The following is a 22,759-nucleotide window of genomic DNA, read 5'->3' as shown; positions in this document are numbered from 1 at the left end:
TGGCAAAAGAGGAAGAAGGAGAACCTCAACAACAAGGGTAAGTAAAAGGATTGGAAATTACATTGGTCCAAGGTCCAGGACTTGCTAGACTAGTGCCAGGAAAGCAATGTTAGACTACCAAAGCAAGAAACAAACATTGCATAATAAAGCATTCCTTTTACTAATTGGCAGTTTGTAAAATTATTTACTTCTGATTTAACGTCTTGCTTGATATTAAATTAGTAATTTAGCAGCTGCCATAGAAACCAATGCTTTATGACATCCAAAACATGGAATCCCTGCTTTCAAATAGGGATAGGGTAACCAATTCTGTCAGTTGTTCATTAGATATCAGGTGTTAAAATATCATAATTAAAATGGCAGAAGGGGAGGGGGCGGAATCAAAGTGACTATTGGAATGATGTGATCTTAGTCAAGTAAGTCATCGCAGAGGCTTTAGAGGTTGAACATAGAATTGGTACTATAAAGAATTTCCACTGGCTTCTGCCAGTTAACTTCAAATGGGGAACCTTTGTAAGGAAACGGATTACCTTGTAAAATAGGTCTAGAAGATGCCACATTGGTAAACAGGATTTCTAAAAAAGATTAAGGGCCCCCATGCTGTTCTTTCAATACATTGATCAACTTTCTGAATCAGAGCAGTTTTTTCAGTTATGTTAATTTTAAATTGAGAGTCCTTGATCTCCTGGACCTAAGCCAGTTCAGTGGCCCTGTCTGCAGCCTGAAATAGGTGCTCTATACAGCTAAGCACATGAAGCAAGAATGCTGTGGAGGAAGACCCAGGAAAACAGTACAAATGACCCCCCCACTTCAGAAAAGGCCCTTTCAGGAGATAATGAACCTAACACCCACACACTCTTAAAATACAGGCACACTTCAATATTAAGATTGATGGCTCTTCATTCTGTGTATAGGAAGCTGCTTTGAATAAATGAGAGGACTAAATTAAATCGTGTTCGTTGTATTGCTTGCTGTGCTGTATTTTAATGGGGGTGCTAGAGTAGCTCCTTATAAAATTCTACTCTTATAGTTCAGACCTAAAGTAAGATAATACGTTTTGAAAAACTCTGTTTAATGGAGAAGCATTACGAGCAGAGACGAGTGCTATCCTAATTATATGCATTTTTAAAGTGATACTGTCTTTTTTTGTGACCTGAAAGGGGTTAATGATTCCTTGTGCTGCTTGTGGAGGCATGTTTTCTTTCCCTACATCTACCAGTAGAGGGCACTGCATACAATTGCAAATAAGGAGGCCTCAAGGCCAATTCTTGGATTTCACAGGAGAGGTCAAGGTGAGACGATGATATGCTGTGTTCCAAATGAATGTTCCTCAGCTGAGCTAAAGAAGCAGCTGGTAAAAAGTTCTGATGTTACATGTTGCCAGGTGCCTTAAGCTTTCTTGTGCATAAGGAAACATATTAGAGACTGTGATGGAAGTGGAGGGAACACATTGGTTAATAATCTCTTGGTACTGCTATTCAAACCTCAGGGAGAATGTTGTCAGGCTGTTTTGTTAGCATGTTGATGTTGGCAGTTCGTGGCTGGTAGGAATGGCAGTCTGGCTTTTCTAGGCTGCTGAGAAGAGCTGTTGTCAAAGGGTGCGTCTCGGAGGAACAAGGCAAATGCTGCCTGCTCAAGTGACTTTTTTTGTGTCTTGCAATATTTGGTGTTTGTTTTTTTTTTTAAGTCCCACTTCATGGCATCATGTGCCTATATTACCATCTCAGCCTTCCTTTAAATAAAGTTTCTCTGACCCTCCTGGCTGTAGAAAAGATGTTGAAAACGTGATGACTTAAAAAACTGAAGGCCAATTAAAGAAATCCACAATGTATTGTTTAAAATACTGAAGCTAGTGTTGATGTGGGGGTAGGCCTGACACATAGGGGGGAGGGAGAAACAGAGACATTTTTGTTTTGTGGAAACCTTCAGCTGAGAAGGGGAACAGGCGAAGGTAGGACAAGGGGCCACGCTCTGCTTGAGGTTCTCTGCTGTGTTAGGCAGATCAGACTGAAGTATCACAGCAGCCCCTTCGGGCTCGAAGATCTCTGCCCCTGTTAACCTCGGCCGGGCTGGCTGCCACGTCCCACTATTTACAGAGGACGGGGGCTGCCCTCAGTGAGGGTAGTCCGGGCTCCCAGCTGTTCTTAACAGGCCTGAAGCCAGGATCTCCTCAGGAAACCGATGGTCAAGGGTGAGACCAATCGACCGGAGCCTGAGGGGAAGGGCGGGTGGGGCAGCAGGAGAGGGGGGCAGGTGGCGGCCGGAGCCGCCCATGAAGGATGTGCCCGCTGTGTGGGGCAGAGGAGGGAGCTGATGGGGAAATACCGGGCAGGAAGGCAGGCTGGTGATGGGGAGTGAGGAGGGACAGACGAGCAGGGCTCGGAGAGGATGAGCGGTGCCCTGCCGTAGCGGCCCCTCTGTGCCTTTCCTTGCGGGCCGAACGCGGCGCCCCCCGGCAGCTCGTAGAGCACAAGGCGGGCGGGCGCGCACCAAGGGTCTCTGTAAGAAGCTGGGGGGCGGGGCGGCAGCGCTGTGCGATTGGATGAGACTACGCCGAAGAGCAGGGGCGGTGGCTCGGGCGTCCGACCCCGAGCTGCGAGTGGGGGGGGGGGGGAGGTTCGGAGTCGGAACGACTCGCGCGGCTGACGGAGAGACGTTAACTCCCCCTTTTGTCACGACAGGCCAGGCGCGCGGCACTGAGCGCGCGGGGAGAGTGATTGGGCGGCTGCTCCGCGCCGAGTCACAGCGCCTCTCCGACGGGGCTCGCGCGCTCTGCCTCCCTGCCCGTCATGCCTCCTACGGGGGGGAGCGGCTGCGGCAGGCTGCACCCTGCCCAGGGGGCCGCGAGCCGAAGCGTCCAGAGCGCCTGCGCGGGGCGGGTTCTCCGGAATCCTCCCTCGCCCGGCGCAGGCCGCCATTTTGGCTCTGGCTCTGGGGAGAGGAGCCGATAGGATAAAGCGCGAGCCGAGCGTCTCTCCTCTCGTTTCCTTACTACGGAGCTGGCACAGCAGCCACCCCTCGCCAGCGCCCTGGGCCCGGCTGCGTCCGCCACCGTGCTGCGCGCCCCCGGGCCCCGCTGCCGGCCGGAGAGCGAGGCGGGAAGGATGCCCCCTACGCCCCGGGGCCGCCGCTGAGGGAGAAACGGGCCCGACCGCCGCTCCCCTTCCACCCGGCCACTCCGTGGGCCTCCGCCTCCCAGTTCCTAGGGCTTTCTTTCCCGGCAGCGCCCTTGGTTCCTCCGCCCAGTCCCCCTCGCTTGGCTTTCCCGGCCAGGCCTTTCTCTCTTCGGGTGTCTGCGGCCGGGCCTTCGGGCTCCCCCGTCTGTTGCCATGTCCTCGGCCGCTCGCTTCGACTCGTCGGACCGCTCCAGCTGGTACGTGGGCCCGTTGTCGCGGGCTGAGGCGCAGACGCGGCTGCAGGGGCAGCGGCACGGCATGTTCCTGGTGCGGGACTCGTCCACTTGCCCGGGGGACTACGTGCTGTCGGTGTCCGAGAACTCGCGGGTCTCCCACTACATCATCAACTCCCTGCCCAGTCGCCGCTTCAAGATCGGCGACCAGGAGTTCGAGCACCTGCCTGCGCTGCTGGAGTTCTACAAGATCCACTACCTGGACACCACGACCCTCATCGAGCCCGCGCCCAGGTAGGTGCCACCCTCGGCGCGGCCAGCCCGCGCCCGGGTCTCTTGTCGTGTTCAGGGGCTGCCCTAATGCTCATGCTGCCCTACCGCCTTGGGAGCTCCCATGCAAAGGTGCTGTGCTCACTTCTTCGTGGTTGTTGCAATTGCCTTGAGTGAGGGTGTGGCCGTATGTTGTATTAAGCAAGCCTGTTCTGAGTGACTCTGGATTTAGGTGCCATCCTCTCTGCTCGTCCACGCAGTTGGGGAGTGGATTTGCAAGCCTCAGATCCAGCGGAGCTGGTACTGGCTCTCTGGAGTTTGTGCTTGGGTCCCTATTCCTGCTGATTCCCATGCTTCAAGCTGATCTGAACGAGAGCTGATGTGGGACCCATGCATAGGCTCAGTTGCACTAGGCTGAAGTCCTTGATTTTAGTGTTCATTAACATCTTCCAGGACAGCATTTCCTTACCTCTTAAAAGCTGAGGCCCCTCCTCTTCGCCTTCAAGAAAATAATATGCATTCTCCTTTAGCTCCGCTATTTGATGTTAAAAGGCTTACCATCTCAATGTATGTATCTTACATGCCACACTTTGGGAAATGCTGTTATAGAATATGGACTAAAGAAATTAATCATTTACTCTGGGGCCAGCTCACACCTTGTCCCGTATTCAACACAGGATCATACTTACCTGTGTCACTAAAATACATTAGAAAATGATTGATGAATTTGTTCTTTATCTTTAATTTATAAAGCCTTTCTTAGCACCCTGCTTTGAGGCTTTTGGGATCTTCATAAAAGCTATCATTGAAATGTTATATAAAAGTAAAATGAAATACTAAAAAGCCAAACCGTGGCATTTAAAATCATTTTAGCTCACTTGAGTTATTTATGTAGTTTAGAATCTCACCATTAGTGACATCAGAAAGGCTTTTAAAGAACTTTTTCAACTAAACTGATTCTTAATTTAAATTTAGCTCCAAATTTAGCTTTGCATTTGATGACTGAGGATCAAATAGGCTTGAGTAGAAAAACTTGGTGTCAAGAAAAACTTTCTGAATTATTAAGCAGTGGAATAGTTTTCCCAGGGACCTGGTGGAAACAGCATCACTTGGTATTTTTAAAACTAAATGCTAGAAAATGTTCAGTAGATAATGATGGTGCTTTGGCAGGGGCTAGCTGCTCAGTAATGAATAGGTGCTCTTGCTCCATTTGCAGGAGCAGTTAAGGTGGACTACCTGGTACCTCTCTGTAGAGTTTCAATCAAGGGAGAGAGTTGTGGCTCATTGCAGATATTTCTTCAGTCTTATCTTAATTCTTCTCCACCTGGATCCTGTTTTGCTTTCCTAGAAGTTAAACCCCTATTCTCAGTCATGTGCTCTAGTGACTTAACTTGGTTTCTTTAGCCATTTGAGGTCTTGGTGCCATCTAACTTGATCTCAGGCAAACAGACTCATTTGTCATCTGTTTGTTGGCCTTGAGCATACAGGTATAGTTTGGTTCAGTGGACATTCTCTGTATGCAGAAAAAATTATGGAAATCAATTGGAATTCTGCCTGCATAAAAAGTACAGAATTGGGCCCTAAATTACCTCAAACTGACATGCTTCCTAGCAATAGTTGTAATACTGCAAATGGGCTCAATTAGGAGGAAGAAATACATTCTAAGCAAAACTATCTAAATTGTTACCCCCAATTAAGCCTTCATGTTAAAAATAGACAGTTGAAGAAATTCAGTGTCCTATTGGTAAAGTTCTCTAAAGAGACCATGGGATGGGATGGGATGGGATGGGAACCCAGTTTTTTCAGCTGTAGCATTTCTCAAATTATACGTTCTTGTAATATGCTAGAATATGGGCAGGACTGAGGTAGCATGGCTGCCTCCTTGCTGATCTCCTGTCCCCCTGGCCACAGCAGGGAAACTGCATGCATCCTGTAGTCACATGTGCTATAGGTTGGTCCCTAGGCAATGGCTCCCTTCTGCAGCCAGGGGGATGGGAAATCAGTGCTCCCCTCCCCCTCCGGCAGGGACCCTAGCACATAGGGATCCAGGTAGAGCACTTTCCTCTCTGCTGGAGCCATGGGAGGGGAGCACTGATCTCTCCTCCCTCTGGCTCCAGCAGGAACCCCCAGTGCCTAGGGTCCCAGGAGGAGCACTTTGCCATGCTCCCTTGCTACAGCCAGAGGGAGGGGAGCACTGATCTCCTGTCCCCTTGGCTACATATAGTAAGGAGCCTGCACCAGCCTTGTAGTCCTGCGACTCAGCCTGATTCCTTAGGTGGCCGCTCCCTTCTGCAGCCAGCAGAATGGGGATTGGTGGACCACTTTGAAAGACCCTGTAGGCCACTTTTGGCCTCTGGGCCACAGGTTGGGAACCACTGGTCTAGTACAATGTCTAGGACTTCCACCTGTTAAAAGTAATTCAGATAATAAAAGTAGTACCTTGCTGTACTGAATCTAAGATAAAATAAGCATCTTCCATTTTTCTCCAACCTCAATGAACAAATTTAACTTTTTAATAAGTTCTTGACTACACAGAGTTGTTAGCCCATTGTTTCATGAGACTTCAAGAAAGTGCTAGTTGTGTTAAATGCTTCAAAGTTCTGTCAAACTGGTAATCTTGTGACAGCTGAATTTTAGTCTCTCTCTAATTTGAATTAACCTTTCTGCTGTAAGAAATGGTAAAGAGTAAATTTTGTTACCCAGTATAAAGAGTAAAATACTATTAAAAGTAATTTTTTTGTTTTAAACACTCAGATATCCAAGTCCACCAATGGGATCTGGATCAGCCCCTACTATGCCCAGTGCAGAAGAAAATTCTGAATATGTTCGGACTCTCTATGACTTTCTTGGGAATGATGCTGAAGATCTGCCATTTAAAAAGGGTGAGATACTGCTCATTGTAGAGAAGCCTGAAGAACAGTGGTGGAGTGCCAGAAACAAGGATGGTCGTGTTGGGATGATCCCTGTTCCTTATGTAGAGAAGCTAGTCAGATCTTCCCCTCATGGGAACAGGAATTCCAACAGTTATGGTATTCCAGAACCTGCCCACGCTTATGCTCAACCTCAGACCACAAGTCCCCTTCCCTCTGTATCCAGTACACCTGGAGCAGTGATCAACCCTCTGCCATCAACACAGAATGGACCCGTCTATGCCAAAGCTATTCAAAAAAGAGTACCATGTGCTTATGACAAGACTGCCTTGGCATTAGAGGTAAGCTTTTCTAAAGTTCTATGTCTCTTAACATTTTCAGTAGTTAATAAAATAAGAGCATAATTTAGTTACAAAACCCAGAGTCAAGCAGAGGCATAGGTGCAAAGTAATTGAGAACAAGGTCTTCATACCATAACAGCTCTACAGAAAATTGCTTTATCCATACCATTTCCCTTTGCAAAAGGACTAGAGTACATATACAAGATGTACTTAATTTAGCCTTTTACCGTCTTATCTTTTCCACTATGAATAGTCTCCTAGATTGTGTTGTAGGAGTAATGGGGTGGACACATCCTGCCCTGGAAACATGTGGATCCATCACGTCTTTCAGTGGCAAAGGAAAACAGTTTGGCTGGCTTGGCTATTCTGCACCTGAACTATGAATGTTTTTCATTCAGCTTTGTTTGCCAGGGGGAGTCCTGGAGGATCACACTAGTAGTCCTGGTTGGGAAGACTAATTATAGCTTCCTCCAGAGAAAATACTACTGTTGTCATTTAGCCATATGTGGATGGTAAGCACGTGAGGCATACTGTCTATCTCCTTCTCATAGCTTTCTGTGACATTTATCCATTACACAGCTGGGCTACCCAATAGCAATTAGTATTGTATGCTTGAATTTCCATTGGCCTGTATGATGTTTCTGTAATTCTGGATATGGCCTTTGGTCATGTTCTAAATGCAGCTTGACTTCCTGGTGGAATGTGTTTGATTCTGGGATGTGTGAAAACTTAAGCCGTGTCTGCATTGGGGTTTTTCCTGGATCACAGCCATTGGTGTAGCTGTCTTAATGCAACCACCTAATATAGAGAGGCAAAACTGCTATTTGCACTCATGAAAAATGGTGCTTGAAACTGATGTAAGTTGCACCAGTTAAAATCATGGCTTACAATAAGTAGCTTACCCTGTCTCTACTAGAAGTTTGCATCTGTACAGCTACAGTAGAAGCTGGGCACTGAGCTGAAATCAGCATAGGTGAGTAATAGTCTCGAAAGCATCTCAATCCCATCGACTTTCAGTTAGGATTTTTTCCCCCCATTTAAAAAAGTAAGTCAGGTGGGCACTCTTGAAAATTTTACCTATGATCTAAATTAAAATGTTAAGATGCAAGGTGGTGGTGGTGTAGCCCATTTAAATCTTGTGTTAGAACCCTGTAATGTGTTCCTATAGCTTAACAAAAACGTGTAGTTGCATCATCTTACTGCTTCTTTTGCAGAGCTCAGCATTAGAACTAATCTTGGGATGGTGTTTGAACAAAAAAAGACTTATCAATGGCCACACCAAATTAGAAACTGGCTTTACTGGAAGCAGCTTAAGTTAAACATAGTTCCCATTCTCATTTGACATCTCATGTGAATGGGGCTGAAAAACCTTCTCACTAAATGTTGATGGAAGCAGTGGATTTTAACAGAATAAAAAACAGTACTTCATTCTGCAATGTAACTATGGCTTACTTGCTATCAGCAGGGAGATAAGGGAGAAAATGCAAGAAAGAGCAAACAAAGATACTATGCTTGTTTGGCAAGTAACTGCATGAAGTATTGCCCTCATAAGGAGACTTCTTCTGAACCTTCATCGCTGCTGTTCCTCAAAAACATGTCAGAAGCTAAGGCTGCCTTTTACAATTTTGTCCAACAATTTTCCTAACTTTTATTCATTTAAATGACCCTTCTGTACCCTCAAGGTAAAAAGTGACACTGTTAGAATAAAAAATTGGACCTTTTCAATTTCCAAAATCTATAGTTAACTTCTTGATGTATCCTTGTGGGGTTTGCTAACAGTTAAAATGCACCAAAGTATTTTATTCTGGGAATGGAGGAAGCTATTAGCCCATTATTTGCAAAAAGCCCTAAACTAATCTATTTGTGCAAACGATAAAGGCAATTTTTCAATGCCATGTTCAATATACAGTTGCATCTTGCTGTGTTTTATATGCTTCTGAAAACAAGAGCATGCCATAAAAGCTCTAAAAAGGGGTGGGAAGAACCTGCTTATGACAGAACTGCTTAGAGCAATAAATTGCACAAATATACTTTAAATTCCCATTCCGTAACTCTAGTTTTGGGGTCACGTCAGACTTACTATTGCCACTGTGGGATTAATTGTCTTAGACCAATATATGGGCTTGGATTGTTTGAACCTCCAAATATCTGGAGTCTGATCACGAGGAGATCTTTTCTTCCTCTGCACGCTTTCATTGCTTCTACCTTGTGATGTCCCTGTGGTGTAATCTGGACTGGTATACTGCTGTCACCCCAATCCCCAACTTCTGGATCCCGTCTTACTCTGCTCTGAGAACCCCTACTTCTGGGTTGTTCACACACAACCTCCAGCATGTAAACTGCTCCTGAGTGAGTGAGTGCTTCTAGCCAGCTACTTTTTGGATTATGCAACAGAATGACCCCAGGCAGTACCCCCACTCCCAGACACAACCCTAGGAGCCTCCATTTTACAATGTTCAGTTATGCCCACTGAACAATGTAAGCTCCTATAAGTGTCAATTTAACAAATAAATTAATATGTACCAGCCTTGTTATTCCAAGTGGAGCCTCCAATACACTTCAAACCAAATGCATTGCTTTAGGTAAAACAAATTTATTAACTTCAGAAGGATTTTAAGTGATTATAAGTCAAAGTATAACAAGTCAGATTTGGTCAAGAGTAACAAGCAAACATTCTAAACTAAGCTTAACACTTTCCGCAATCTTACGAACTTAGGTGATTCTCACCATAGGCTGGTTTTCCTTCAACCAGGCTCTCCCCTTTGGTCAGTAGTTCAGTTGTTTGGTGGAGTTTATAGGTGGAGATGGAAGAGAAGAAGCATGGCAAATATCTCCCCTCTAGGGCTTTGCCTCCCTTCCCAGAGTCAGGTGACAGTGTCCTTATATGGACTCATTCCTATCCTAGGTCAGTGAGCATTACATCTGCAGGGTTCCAAGCTGGCCAAGAGAAGGGAGGTGACTCACTTGATCCTCAGGCTATATTCCTGGGGCTGAGCTAGGCTTGTCCTATATACACCTTAATGAACTGCGCCTCTGCTCCAGAGAGTTTTGCTTGAATATATTTCAAGATATGAGGACACATCTTTGGGAGTACTACATGGTGACGCCTCAACCATACACATAAAATTGCAACAAACATATTACTATAACAATAATGATCAGTACCTCATGAGCATACCAAAGACATATGATATACTTTGCATTAAACAATACACAATTATACTGTAACATGGTGTTGCAGGGCGTCACACCTTCATCAGAGTCTTGATGCATTTGTCTAGGAAACATTCCTATTCACTGTGGAGGGCAACTTTTTCAAGTCCTACTTACAACCAGCTTAAAAGTGACTTACTGCATTTTTCAGCTGGCATTTGATTGCAAACGTGTAGCTGTGGAAAAGTTGAGTATGTCACTCAAGTATTTACTTCACCAAAATAGATCTCTGCTCACCTTAATTATATAACTGACTTCTAGAATTTCTCTGGGGCTTCTTACAATTAGGTTACAAAGAAAACAATTAATAGTAAAGGAAAATTGAGGCACAAGTAGGACAAAATGTACCACTAGTTAGAACCTCTTAATTCCCCTGATGTACAAATTGAGTGGCAAATTAGGCTACTTTTCTCATTAAGGTTTCGACATTCATACAGCAATGATAAATTTCCTTTGTGGCAGAAAATAGTACATGTAAATATTTCATATCTATTTACTTAATACTTGAAGCTACAGCCATGTACATACAAGTTCCAACTGTTTATTTTAAGACTACCCCCAGAACAAGTCCATAGGCCTCATATTAATCCTGGCGCTAACTTTTTTATCCAGTCTTCATATTAGATGAGGTGTACCAAATCATCACTTCAGTGCCTTTGTCAAAGCCATTGGCTTACTGCTAGAGATTTTTCTGGATGAGATTTTTAATCTTTAGGAGTCTGTTTTTCTCTCTCTCAATGTAGGTGTGCTGTGCCACCTAAGAGATGCAGCCCAACTTGCAACCTAGGAGGTGGGAAATCTAATGAGATCTTTATGCCACCTTTGTACCTACCACTCTGGGGAGCCTGTCCCTAGCCATCTGTGCACCACAGCAATGCTGTAACCTCTACACGGGGATTGCCAAGGGATCCTTGGAAGGTACCCTTATGTTGGTCTTTCTCAGTCCCTACAGTGGGGGATCTTGTTCCTGCTGAATCTAGTTTTTAGGTCCCCCTCTATGCTGATCTGGCCCTCTTACTTGGCATGAAGACTTTTAAATGGATGTCCGTCTTGCCTCCTGGTCTGAGTGGCTAGATTACTTAGTTTAGGCATGGCATTTCTCTGCCATCCTCTACCTACTCTCTCTCAGCTTTGGCACCCAATTTAACAGCTGAGAAGACCTGAATAATTTTCTCTGCTGCCTCTAGTGACCTAGCATGACTGCCACTCTATGGGCTTTGCTGCTGATTATGCCTCTTTGCTGCAGCAGTTTAGCCCCACCCTCTATTTTCCATGTCCAGTTGCACCTCAAATACTCAATCCCACATTGTACCTCAACCTGGTTCTGAACGGGTAGTCATATCTTCATGGTCCATTCAGTATTGCACACTACCGGTGATCCCGCCAGCAAAGATACCAGTTGTGAGGCAGACACCTATCTGTTAGCAATTGGACTGAGATTACCAACTCCAGATAGATTGCAAACAGCCATTTGATTATTTCTGATAGCTACTGACCTAGTCTGCTGCTAGTGAACCACTGATTTAGTTGTAATTAATGATTTGCATCTCCTGTGATCCATGGTCAATCCTGTCCCCGAACACATCACTTGTGCCTTTGTGAAATTGTTAATGAGTAACTGTAAAATTCACTTGGATGTAATCTTACATTTCTGTAAATAAAATGACATGCATCAAACTTCTTCCCCTTTTTATGATGCATGAATCAGTTCCAAATAGAAGACACACTATGGAAGAGTCTAGAGTATATGAGTAAGACCTGGACTAGCATATTCCAAGAGCTATATTTCCTGGGGCTTTGAATTCATGCTGTAACTGGAACGTAATCTAAACCACATTCTGGTTTTATCATTGGGTGGGACTAAATGGCTGCACCTTTAAAGAATTACTCATTTCAAGAATATTTTATACTCATCCCTCCAAAGATGTCAACATGCTTTGCAAATGAAGACTTGTCCAGGTCTTAAGACATTTGTGGCAAAGCTGGGAAAAGAACTGCCCAGGTTTTCTGTCCTGTGGATAAGCTCTTATCTTTAGCTCATTCCCCTGACTGTCTCAACCATCCCTCGCTCTTGTTCCCATCCAGTCCCCTTTCTGCCCGCTTTAATTACAACAATCCTTTGTAGTGGCTTAAGTACTTTCAGATCAAGTATTTTGTTTTCATGTTTTTTTATTCAGAAAAGCATAGGAACATCTTAAACAGCTCTATAATTTGCCGTTGGTGACCTTATTTTCCTGCAAACGTTTTGTCTTTAGTCAGCATTTTGAAAGTAATTTTCAGATATAGGAAATAATCAATTCCCAAAATATAAAACAACCTAAAATACATCCCACACTGTCGACAGACATTCATTAACTTGTCTGCTCAAAATCTTGTTTCAGCATCTTTTTTCACAAAATTAAGGGAAGTGCTTTATTTTTTTAATAGTATCAGAGGTTGTTCAGAAGCTTTCAATTAATTATAATTAGTTAGCTGAGTTTGTTAAACACCTGCCCTAGAAATGTGTGGTAGGTTCTGGTGCATTATGTCTACATCCACTCATCTAAAGCTGGTTCTCTCAGTGCTGCTCAGCAGATTAAGGTATTCAAGAGCAGGAGCCTGTCAGGTTTTGTTAGTAAACTTGTCACCACTAGAACTTTGTTAAAAGCTAGTCCTCAAGTAAATCCATATTAAATTAACTTTGGTGTAGAGCATTGTTGCCTGATTTTAAATTCTTAATTTTACTATTTATAGAATGAGGTTATAGGCTCACCAATTGATCTGATCATAAGATAATGTTCTTCTCCCAGAATCAGGCTACATAGAGTTTTGCAAGGACCCTCAGCCTGTATGACAAGGACACTCACATTAAGAACCAATATGTAGCCTTAGAGATGGAGATAAAATTGAATAATCAAATAGATAATCAGAATTAAAGGCAATAATATTTTAGAGATACATGTGGTAGAGATACATGATATACTATAAAGCTTTTGGATTAATGTACCCTTTCTTGGTAAGAGACAAAGGACCAGCCGTGCCCTGTATGCTGATGTCCAGGTTCCTCCATTCTTGTGTGGGAAGTGGAGATCTTAGGAACTGATCAAGAGCTAACACTAGGACCAACAGATCTTATGCTTCATGTTTAGTATTCTGAGACATAGTGGGTTGCCCCTCTTATAACCTGAGCACTCTGTGCCTCTTTCCATGTCCAAACTTGGCTTCCTCACCCACAAAATATCAGGGTATATACTTACTCTATAGGCTGGCATGTTTGTGCCTAATAATGACACATCCATATCCTTCTGACAGTTTGCTTGTTCTCACCTCTTATTTCTGGCCTATTTCTGTTCTTGTGGTGTACCTGTTAAGTCTGGTGAGGTAGCCCCCCATCATAATGCTGCCTGACTTATCTAGGGTAAAGGTTACAACCATATATACACACTTTATCCTTTAGCTTATCATTACTTATCTAGGCTAAAGGTCCTGAACATATGTATGCTAACTTGTCTTTGCTCATCATACAGGATGTGGCCTGTAGATATCTTGCGTTACAGCCAAAATTATTTATATAAATTTATAAATCTATAATAAAACAAGCAATTAAATTAACAAACAATAACCTCAAAATATATATATATATGCAGGCTAGGCTAGGCTTATGGGCTATAGCATGTTTAGAAAACTTCAAACTAAGTTCTCCCTTATTAAGCAGCCTTTTATTGCAAGACAGCAGAAATAACATTCTAAATCTGATTTAATATCAATTTTGTTGAAGTCGGAGCAATAAAGGCGATTGGTTTTGTGGTGTCTACTATTGTATAAGGAGAACTATTTTGGGAAATTGGCAAAATGGATTATTCATCTTTGTCAGTGCTTAAATTTGGTTAACTATTTTCTTGCTGTGAGGAGTTTAACTACTTCATGGTTAAGATTGACCTGATTCAGATTGGTTTGTTTTAGGGTGTAGAGGGTAAATGCACTGTCTCAAAGGATTAACCACTGATTAGAACTTTGGTCTACAATCTGTATTTTAGAACTATGCCCTGAACGGTTATTTAAATCTAGCAGCATGACCTTAGGTCCTTTTATTTATGTAGATTGTCAGCACCTTCCTAAACAAATACATTAGGCCCCTACTTTAGTAGTAATAGTCTCTTGGTGCTGAGCTTGACCATGCCAGCTTTAATCTTCCTTTCTGCAAAAAGTTATGTGGGGGGGAGATCATTCTGAAGCAGCTGATAGTGTTTGTTACATACAACATTTGATGATGGTAGTGCCCTCTACATAGGGCTAAACAGCCAAACTCCAGTTAGTACAGATGCATGGGCAGTATATATACCTTTTGTTCCTTTGTTTGTACTGACTTCCAGCTCAATTTTAGGAGCAATTGAAGTGGGGCTGGTATAGGTCTGTAAAGCCATTTATGGTTTAAATCCTATTGTGTCCCACTAGTTAATCAGCCAAAGCACTCAAACTATCAGTCCCAATTTAACACATCTTGGAGGTAAAACACCATGTTATGCAGAGGGGATGGCAATGTGAAGAAGGGAAATGGTGAATCAGGGCATAAGAGAGTCTTAGTAAAAATCTGGAATTCACTTGTATTCCCAGCAGGTGGTGATTTGAGTTTCAAGTCAGGCAGTAACATATATCAGTCTGAGAATGCTTGAGTGAGGTGTGGTCTCTTCTGTGGAGGGTGCAGGGAATACTGAGCCCCTAAATTGTCACTGTAGTCTGAAATGGTTTTGGTGTTTAACATTCTAAATGCTGTACATGTGCTTGGAGTACAATAAATACATTCTAATAAAATCAGAAACACACGAGCTGGAACTGAAGTACAACAACAGCAAGTTGCTTTCAGATGACTTGCAGAAAATTTGAACAAAACAGAACTAGGAAATGCTTGACCAGTCTCCAACCACTGTACTCGAGTCCCACTGATATAGAAATCTGCTGGCAACATTCAGCAACTATGATGTGAAACTTTTGTTTAAACAACGTCAATATGAGCATACAAAATACTGCAGTTCTTCCACTGTCAGTTTTAAATTGGGAGAAAAATGGATTTGAGTAACATTAAAGGAGATAATTTGATTTCTTTTGAAAGGTAAACAATGTTCTTGAGTCTCTTATAATGTATAGTATTTCCCCTTTGAAGTGGTAGGGAGAGGTTAAAAACTTCATTTTAAATTTCATTCTTTAGTTCTAGTGTACAACATAAAGCTTAAGGATATGGAAAGAGCACCTTACCAGAATGTTTTAAAAGTTGCTTCTGAAGGACACAGTGTTTACTTGTTCTTCGTTGTAGCTTCTGTTGCAATCTTAAAATCAAACTCTATCAATCTCCTTACACCCATTAGGAACATGGTACAAAGTTGGATGTGTAATTTATGCTGCCTACAGAAGCAAAGAAGTCTTACTTAAGGGAGTGTGTCGTCCCCAAATAGCCTTTCAAGTCACTTAAATAATATGCCTAGTAATCAAAGGTCCATTTAAAGAACTGGCTTGAGCATCTGGTACTAATTCAACTTTGTGAAAAATACTTCATTTTCTTTAGGTAAAAGCTTTTGTTGAAAAGATGTAAAAATCTTATGACTAGAGAGCTGCAACAGTAATATGTAATGGCAAAAACACAGTGTTTTACAAACCTGTAGAAATAATGTCCTTGCTGCAATTTAAAGATCCTGGCACAGATCCTTTTTAAATTAGATGAACAAGTTTTAAACATTACAACCATTTTATGTAACTTGTCTAAATATTCTATGGCTGGGGCCAAACTGTAGTATTGGAAACACTAGGCTAGAACTTTTTTTAAACAAACAGAGCCAAATACAGTTCAGTAATATTTTGCTGATACTTTAAAATATGAATTCCAGTGTATTACAATTGCCATATCTACTAAGTACCCTTTACAATACTAAATATCAAGGAAAGCTGTGCACCTGGTGACCACCCCTTAACATCTAGCTGCTGTTTCTTCAGTGAATGGGTAGGTGACACTTAACATCTGGAAACCTTTGTCTCCATAGCATGGCAGAGAGGGAATGGTCTTTGGTATTCCACACTAAAACTGGTCAGAATTTTCTACATTTTGATTTACAGGGGTTTTAAGAACAAAACCGGTTTTCAACCAGCTACAGAGCTGGCCAGGATTTTCCAGGGTGGTCTTTTTTTTAAGTAACTAAAACTTAAACCCTGTAAGTTACAAAATTTGAAATGTTTCACTTTTTTCAAGCAGCTCTAACTCTGTACCTTGTTCATTCTGCTGCCTGCCTCTACTCCCCTGCCAAATGCAAAAGGTCTCACATCCCTAATTAATATCTGCTCTGGTGTTTGCCTCTGCTTGCTGTTGCTTTCCCACCTAGCAGCTGTGTTAAATTAAATGGATTATTGTCCATTTCAGTGCTGCTAACATTGTGCTGAATACAAGAGAGAAAAATGACACGATTGTTCATTTTTCACTTTGTAGTTTGGGAGAGCTATAAGCACCAGCAGAAGCAAACACTGGAGGTGTCCACAGAATTAGGAAGACACCTGTTAACACTTGGAAAAAATGTTCAACCATAATGGCTAGAAACTTCTCAAAAATGAAAGCTTTGATTTGGACCATTAACTATGTTGGTCACCAGGCTCACTCAGGAAGGTGGTGCATTCTCCATAGGTGAGCAAATTACATTTGTCCAAGTCCTGATTCTGGAAAACTTGAGACTAGATTTAGTATCGTGACATAAGGAAAAGCCAGCACCATGTAACTACTGAATTGTATGAGCTGGTAAAATGTTACATGGAAAAATGTTAGAAAAGCAAGCATCTGCTGCAGTTCTCAGATTGATGCAATGTAATTATGAACAGAACAGGAAGGCAGGTGGTAAAGTTTGAGAACTACTGCAACTAGAGATGTATATTTACCTGTTCTGAAATTTTTAAACATTAGGGATATTTCAGGGAGAATATTAGTCAACTTACTTTGACATTAGTTGGTAATAGAAATGCTGCATATTCTTCATCATGCACTGCTCTTTCTAAGGTATAGTACATTTCTTTGAGTGATGAGAAAGGATATCCTGCCATCAGTGGGGCTGTATTAACTTCCAGCTTGTTTAGCATTGTTTTCTTGTTCATTATGAAATGGGAAGGAACATATAGCTGTGGCAGGAAAACTCTGTTTTGGCATTGCTTCTGCTCTAAATTCTTAAACAAATAGTGGTAGAAACAGTGAATAAAGCTAAAATCTTTATTATAGCTCTTATAAAGGATTTTCTCTAATAGGAAATGTAGCATTGATTCAGAAAACTATAGTTCCTTAAATCTCATCTGTCTACTGTATCCCCTCAAGCAATTAAAATAAATTTGACCATACAAGTTAAGATTTTTCCTATAACTCTGAAATTCAACCTTGTTTAACAGCACTGACCTAGTTAAAGCTGGAATCTGCATTCCTTTGAAATATAGGCATCACATTTTATTAATATCAATGTTAGTTTTAAAGAGGTATCTCTGTACATGCAAGCTAATATATTGTTGCATAACTGAAGTAAAAAATGAGCTGCACACTTCCAGAGGAGAGACTGACGGGAACACTATTCTTTTTCTTGTATAATTCAGTTAATTTGCCCTAGGAGTAAATTTTCAAAAAAGAATCTTTTAGTTAGCTGCAGAAATGAAGGGGGAAATGTGTACATTAATCTCAAACATTACAAAACTTGCAATTATGAGAATTTATTTTGAAATCAGTATCCCAAGAAGCTGTTTTTCTTTCTCTGATCTTTAAATGCAATATTTTTGCTCCCCATTTTGATTATGTATCTTTATGCTAGCAAGCAGTAGTCCTGTACTGTAACTTTTTTTTTTTTATTATGCTGCAGGTTGGAGACATTGTGAAGGTTACGAGGATGAATATAAATGGTCAGTGGGAAGGTGAAGTCAATGGCAGAAAAGGGCTCTTTCCTTTCACACATGTCAAAATAATTGACCCTCAAAACCCAGATGAAAATGAGTGATTCCTGTTGCCCAATTTACACTGCTGCTTCATTTTTCTGGCTATAAGCATCGTTTGAGGTGAGGATGACGACTGTTAATGGCACATTGCTAGCATTGCCCATTTTTCTAGCTTGCTGCAGTTTGATGGTTCTTTCTATACACATTTGGAATGCACACAACTGAAGTCACCTGCTGACCATACCATAGTTGCATCATCCAGAATATTCTGGCCTACTCACCAGAAGAGTCCTAACCCTCAGATCAAATATAAAACTCTTAGCATCACTGTCCAATAGAGCACCACCACCAAAAAACAAAAAAAACAAAAAAAACTGCAATTTTGAGGCCGAGGGAGGAAAAAGCTGGATTGAGAGAAAATCTGTCTTAAGATAATTTAGTTAAAATAATAGTCTCTAAAGACAGTAATTGGATCTTGTGTGTATTTTGAGCAGCTATTTTAACAAGGCTGTTTTTGTGATACACCTCTAATCTTGCTGTTGACCTAGAAATAAAGTTTGTGTGATGAAAACAAATATTCATTGAAAGAACTGCATTGAAGTGGAGACGTTTATGAAAACTTTAGTTGTGGACATTGTAAAGGGTAGCCCATTTTGTCATATACCTAAAACCAGTTCTGCTGATTATTGAATGCAGATATAAAAGTTGTTAAAGGATTTGCAAGCACTAGAACTGTAGAAAACAAGCTTTTAAGGGAAACACTTAAGCCTGGTCTATACACAGTCTTTTGTACTAGTATAGCTCTTAGAGAGGGGTGTAGAGTTTTTAAACCGTTTCACCAGTACAACCCCTAATATGGGGGAGGGGATAGAGAGATCAAGGTGCCTTATACTGACATGACTTATTCCCCTATGTATAAGTTATATTGGTATAAGTGCATCCACACCAGGGGGTTGTACCACTTTAAACTTTTTTAGGTAAACTTTGCAACTTGTGTAGATGAGCCTAACTCTGACATTTTCTGCCTGCCACTTTTAAAATTCATTTAAGAGGTGACTTGAAAATTTTTTAAAAATAAATAGAATACATGTGTAAAATAAAGATTACAAAGCTTTTTTTACCCACAGGTTTTGGGGGGAGGGGGAGATCCTGGCTCTGTTATCTTCCCTACAGAAGTTGACAACTCTAAACAGCAGGAAGATGCACTTTTAGCCACTTTAGATATTAAGGATGCCTTCAAGCATAGCAAAAGATGCAGAACTGCAAATTTTGCTTTCAGCATTTAGAGGAATGTAGTTTAAACATTTACACTTAAGTTGGTTTTTTTTTTCCAGCTTAAGTCTGAACATGTATTCTTTTAAGGATATTGGGCTGTTGAGCTTTATGCACATGTTCTGAACTCTGTATTGGAGTGCCTTATGATTCTTAGAGAAGGCACTGAAGAATTGCAAAAAAATACATTTTCCAGCCACTGTTCATTTTTAGAAAAGCATTTCACCTTACCTATTAAGTATATATATATTGTAGTGGTAATCAAGTGGCTGACACTCTGGATAAATTCTTAAAGCATTTTACTGCCAAACAAACTTACTGTGAAGTAGAATAGCATTGACTGAAGCATGTGGTGCTGTAGGAACACCTGCTTGTGGGCAATAACGCTGTCCTTTGCAGTGGAAACAATTATGCAGCTATAGGAACTAGAAAGTGAGTGTCCCTGTTAATCCGTTTGTGTCCTGACCCCTTCCTTAAGTTATTATGAAGCTCATACTACTGAAAGTTACCTTGTACTTAAACTGCACTAAACTCAGTCTGCTCTAAGGAAATTCTATTTTGGGCCTGGCTATCAGCGGTATAGGGGTTTTTTCATTTTCTTTTTAAAATCCACACACGTAAATTTTCCAAATAAATCATGCTTATTTTCTAAGCTCTCTCCCTCATTGAATATACTATGTACTTGGAACATTGTTAAGTACTGTTCTGGCTTTAAGTAACCTCTTGGTCCCACAAAGCAGCAAACCATTTCAGCCAATGTCAACATAACAGAACAGCATTACATGGTGGTTTCTAATGTAGAGAATACCTAATGATTGTGAACCTAATACTGGACCACTTAAACGGCTCCCTGTACCAGTAAACTACACCTCCATTTATGTATCACACTGAATGGGCTAAGTTGATTGTAAACTTTGCATCAAAATGTCTTCACTATTTTATGACAAGACAAGTATTTTCATATAGAAACTTAATTTGATCAGTTTGTGTTTCTCCTTCAAAAGACTGGTTTCTTGAGATCACATGTTGCTTGCAATGCTTTCTGTTGCTTTAGTGAGCCTCTTCAAAAATTCCTGGATGATAGATAACCCTGTCATCAGTGTTGCTGTTTCTTGGGGGTATAATATACACTTAAGATGGGGCATAAAATTTTATCAAGTGATGGCTTCAATCTATGCAGCATTAAGTGGATCATATTCCACACTTAATTTTTATGTAGATGTCTGGGTTTCAAACTAGCAATTATTTCAGTTGTCAAAACAATTAATCATGAAAGGTTTACTGTTTGACTTCTCCTGTTGTGTACATGTATATATTGAAGCCTCAGACCCGTATGATGTTAAAATGAGAACTGTTCTAATCAGTGTCCACATCACTGGATAAGCACTAACTCAATTTATGGTTGTTTACAAATCAGGCAGGAATAAATAAAGGGAAAACCTTTTTGGGTTGGGGCTCTGAACATTACTTTTGTAAAGGGAAAAATACATTCTTTGTGCCATTTCATGTGCCTGTAAATCTAATTTTTATATTATTAACATTGTGGGAATGAGTGGGCTTTTTGTTTATAGTAAAAATTTCAAGCATCTCCAAATATCTGCAACTGAAAGTGAGACCTGCCTAAAAAGACTGCCTTTTGGGACCAGTAAAAAAGTGTTTCTGTATAGTTGTCATTTTCTATTTTCTTGTATTTTAAAAGAAAATGTGTTCTGTGAAAAGCAAATAATTTTTGCAGAGGGAAAGGTGGCCTTGTATTTGAGACAGTCTTCACTGTGTAAACATTAAAACAGTATGTAATTTAAAGACCATGAACTTCAGGCAATAAGTAAGTTTTTAAAGTTTATTTTGGGGGATCATAGCTTTTTATTTTTTGTGCTATAAAATTAACAGTATTAAATGAACTATATTCTTAGAATACATGGAGTGTCTCTTCTTAAGACTAGTGCCTTTTTATTTTCTTACTCCACTTATTTCATAGTACTGGTCCGTACATCAAACCAGTGTTACCAGTGCCCTGTTTGTACAGTCTAAATAAAACTTACATAAACTTGTAACATTGTGGTCTGTACCGCTTTCTCCAATATTACTAGCAGAGCATTTAAGCCCTTATTCTGCTGTAGTTTACATGCCATAAGTGACATCAATGAAACATCTCCCAGGCATCTTGGAAAACCGAAGCAAGGCAAGGACAATAGATTTTTAAAACTACTGCCCCTGCCAGCTGTGAGGAACAATTGTGTTCATTTGCTTTTCTCTATCCCTTGTGCTCCCACCCTCCCAACAATGAAATACTGCTGTGAAGAAGGCTGATCTCATCATTGCATCCACCACCTATAGACGCGATCACTGTGATAGTGTTAAATATAGCATGTGACTATCTAATCTTTAGTCTGTTTCTGCAGTGTAATTCTGTCTGAATTTAATTAAGCTATTCCTGTTGGCAAAAATAAAAAGCTCTAAATGTTATTGAAAAGAACATAACAGGAAAATTTAAGTGTTCAGTTTACTGTGCATGTAGGAATAAGGATTAAGGTATAGTCTGCATTTAAACTAGCATTTCCTGTGTAGATCAAGTCTAAATTGCACATGAGCCTTGAAAGGAGATTAGTTGTCTCATGGCCACAGATGGAACTAGTTCTTCAAGATAAGTTCTTCAAGATAAGAACAAACATGCATGCTTCTGCAGCCACTTTTAAAACAGAACCTAAAAGATCAGAAGATTGCTCTCTTTTTACTGCATGTCTTTCCAGATTGGCTTTAACTACAACTAATTGAACTAGAGTTCTCATTCAGGACCAAGTATAAAATCTAATAAAGACCATAACACTAAGTAAATTAGTTTTAGTACCAACATTTTTGGAGTAGGAAACTCCTATGGCATATGTTTTTTTGTTTTTGTTTTGTTTTTGTTTTTTGTTTTTTGGGGGGGGGGGGGGGAAGGAGGGAAGTAGATAAAGGTTGAGAAGGCAGTATTTACTGTTTTTTAATCCACCCTCCACCAGCTGTTGCAAGGGAGAGATTTAAGGAAAAATTATTCTGACCACATCTAACAAGAAGCTAGAGAACATCGGTAATGCCTATAATCACTTGCCTTTTTCTCCTTTACCATCTTCATTGGCTGTCTGCTTTCAAGACATCAGATGTCAATTGTTATGTAAGGGCCAGTCCAAATCTTTCATCTATCACAGATAAATAGTTCCTCTATAAGCAGCCTTCCTTAAACCTAGTAAAGGAGGTGCTGAAAACTTTTATGCTGTGTACATCAACAGTTAACCATCTTGCTATCAGTTACTTTTTTTAAACTTGTCACTACAGCCAAATGTGCCCCGATAAGCAACTGTTGCAACATATGCATCTGCAGCAGTCAAAGGCAAGAACAGCTGTGGTATTTCAAGAGAGACAATCCATATGCTACACATGTGGAGACTTTCCTCAGTTTTTGATTAACAGCCAGTCCAGTGTTTGCTTTTAATTACCTTTTAGGAGTTAGCTGAGAGGAAAAAAAAGGAACCTACCCCCTGCAA

General features: G+C 41.1%; 1 protein-coding gene across 3 annotated transcripts; it reads left to right on the top strand.

Moving 5' to 3' along the window:
• The first annotated feature begins 1,938 nt into the window (after positions 1 to 1,938).
• On the top strand, positions 1,939 to 21,150 carry CRKL (CRK like proto-oncogene, adaptor protein). Of its 3 annotated transcripts, none has more exons than XM_067549984.1 (4): positions 1,939 to 1,951; positions 2,682 to 3,643; positions 6,374 to 6,830; positions 17,891 to 21,150. In XM_067549984.1, exons 2-4 carry the CDS (start codon positions 3,330 to 3,332, stop codon positions 18,023 to 18,025), a joined length of 906 nt encoding a protein of 301 aa, XP_067406085.1. In that variant the 5' UTR covers positions 1,939 to 1,951; positions 2,682 to 3,329; the 3' UTR covers positions 18,026 to 21,150. The 3 variants fall into 3 exon arrangements, with proteins under 3 accessions (XP_067406085.1, XP_067406084.1, XP_067406086.1); XM_067549983.1 differs by lacking the exon at positions 17,891 to 21,150 and adding an exon at positions 8,293 to 8,638; XM_067549985.1 differs by lacking the exon at positions 17,891 to 21,150 and adding an exon at positions 8,045 to 8,420.
• The last annotated feature ends 1,609 nt before the right edge of the window (positions 21,151 to 22,759 follow it).

The sequence above is a fragment of the Emydura macquarii genome, unplaced genomic scaffold, assembly GCF_026122565.2.
Source record: "Emydura macquarii macquarii isolate MOO-44397 ecotype Brisbane River unplaced genomic scaffold, CSIRO-AGI_Emac_v2 contig_1254, whole genome shotgun sequence".
NCBI lineage: Eukaryota > Metazoa > Chordata > Testudines > Chelidae > Emydura > Emydura macquarii.
This window is presented reverse-complemented; position numbering and strand designations above follow the sequence as displayed.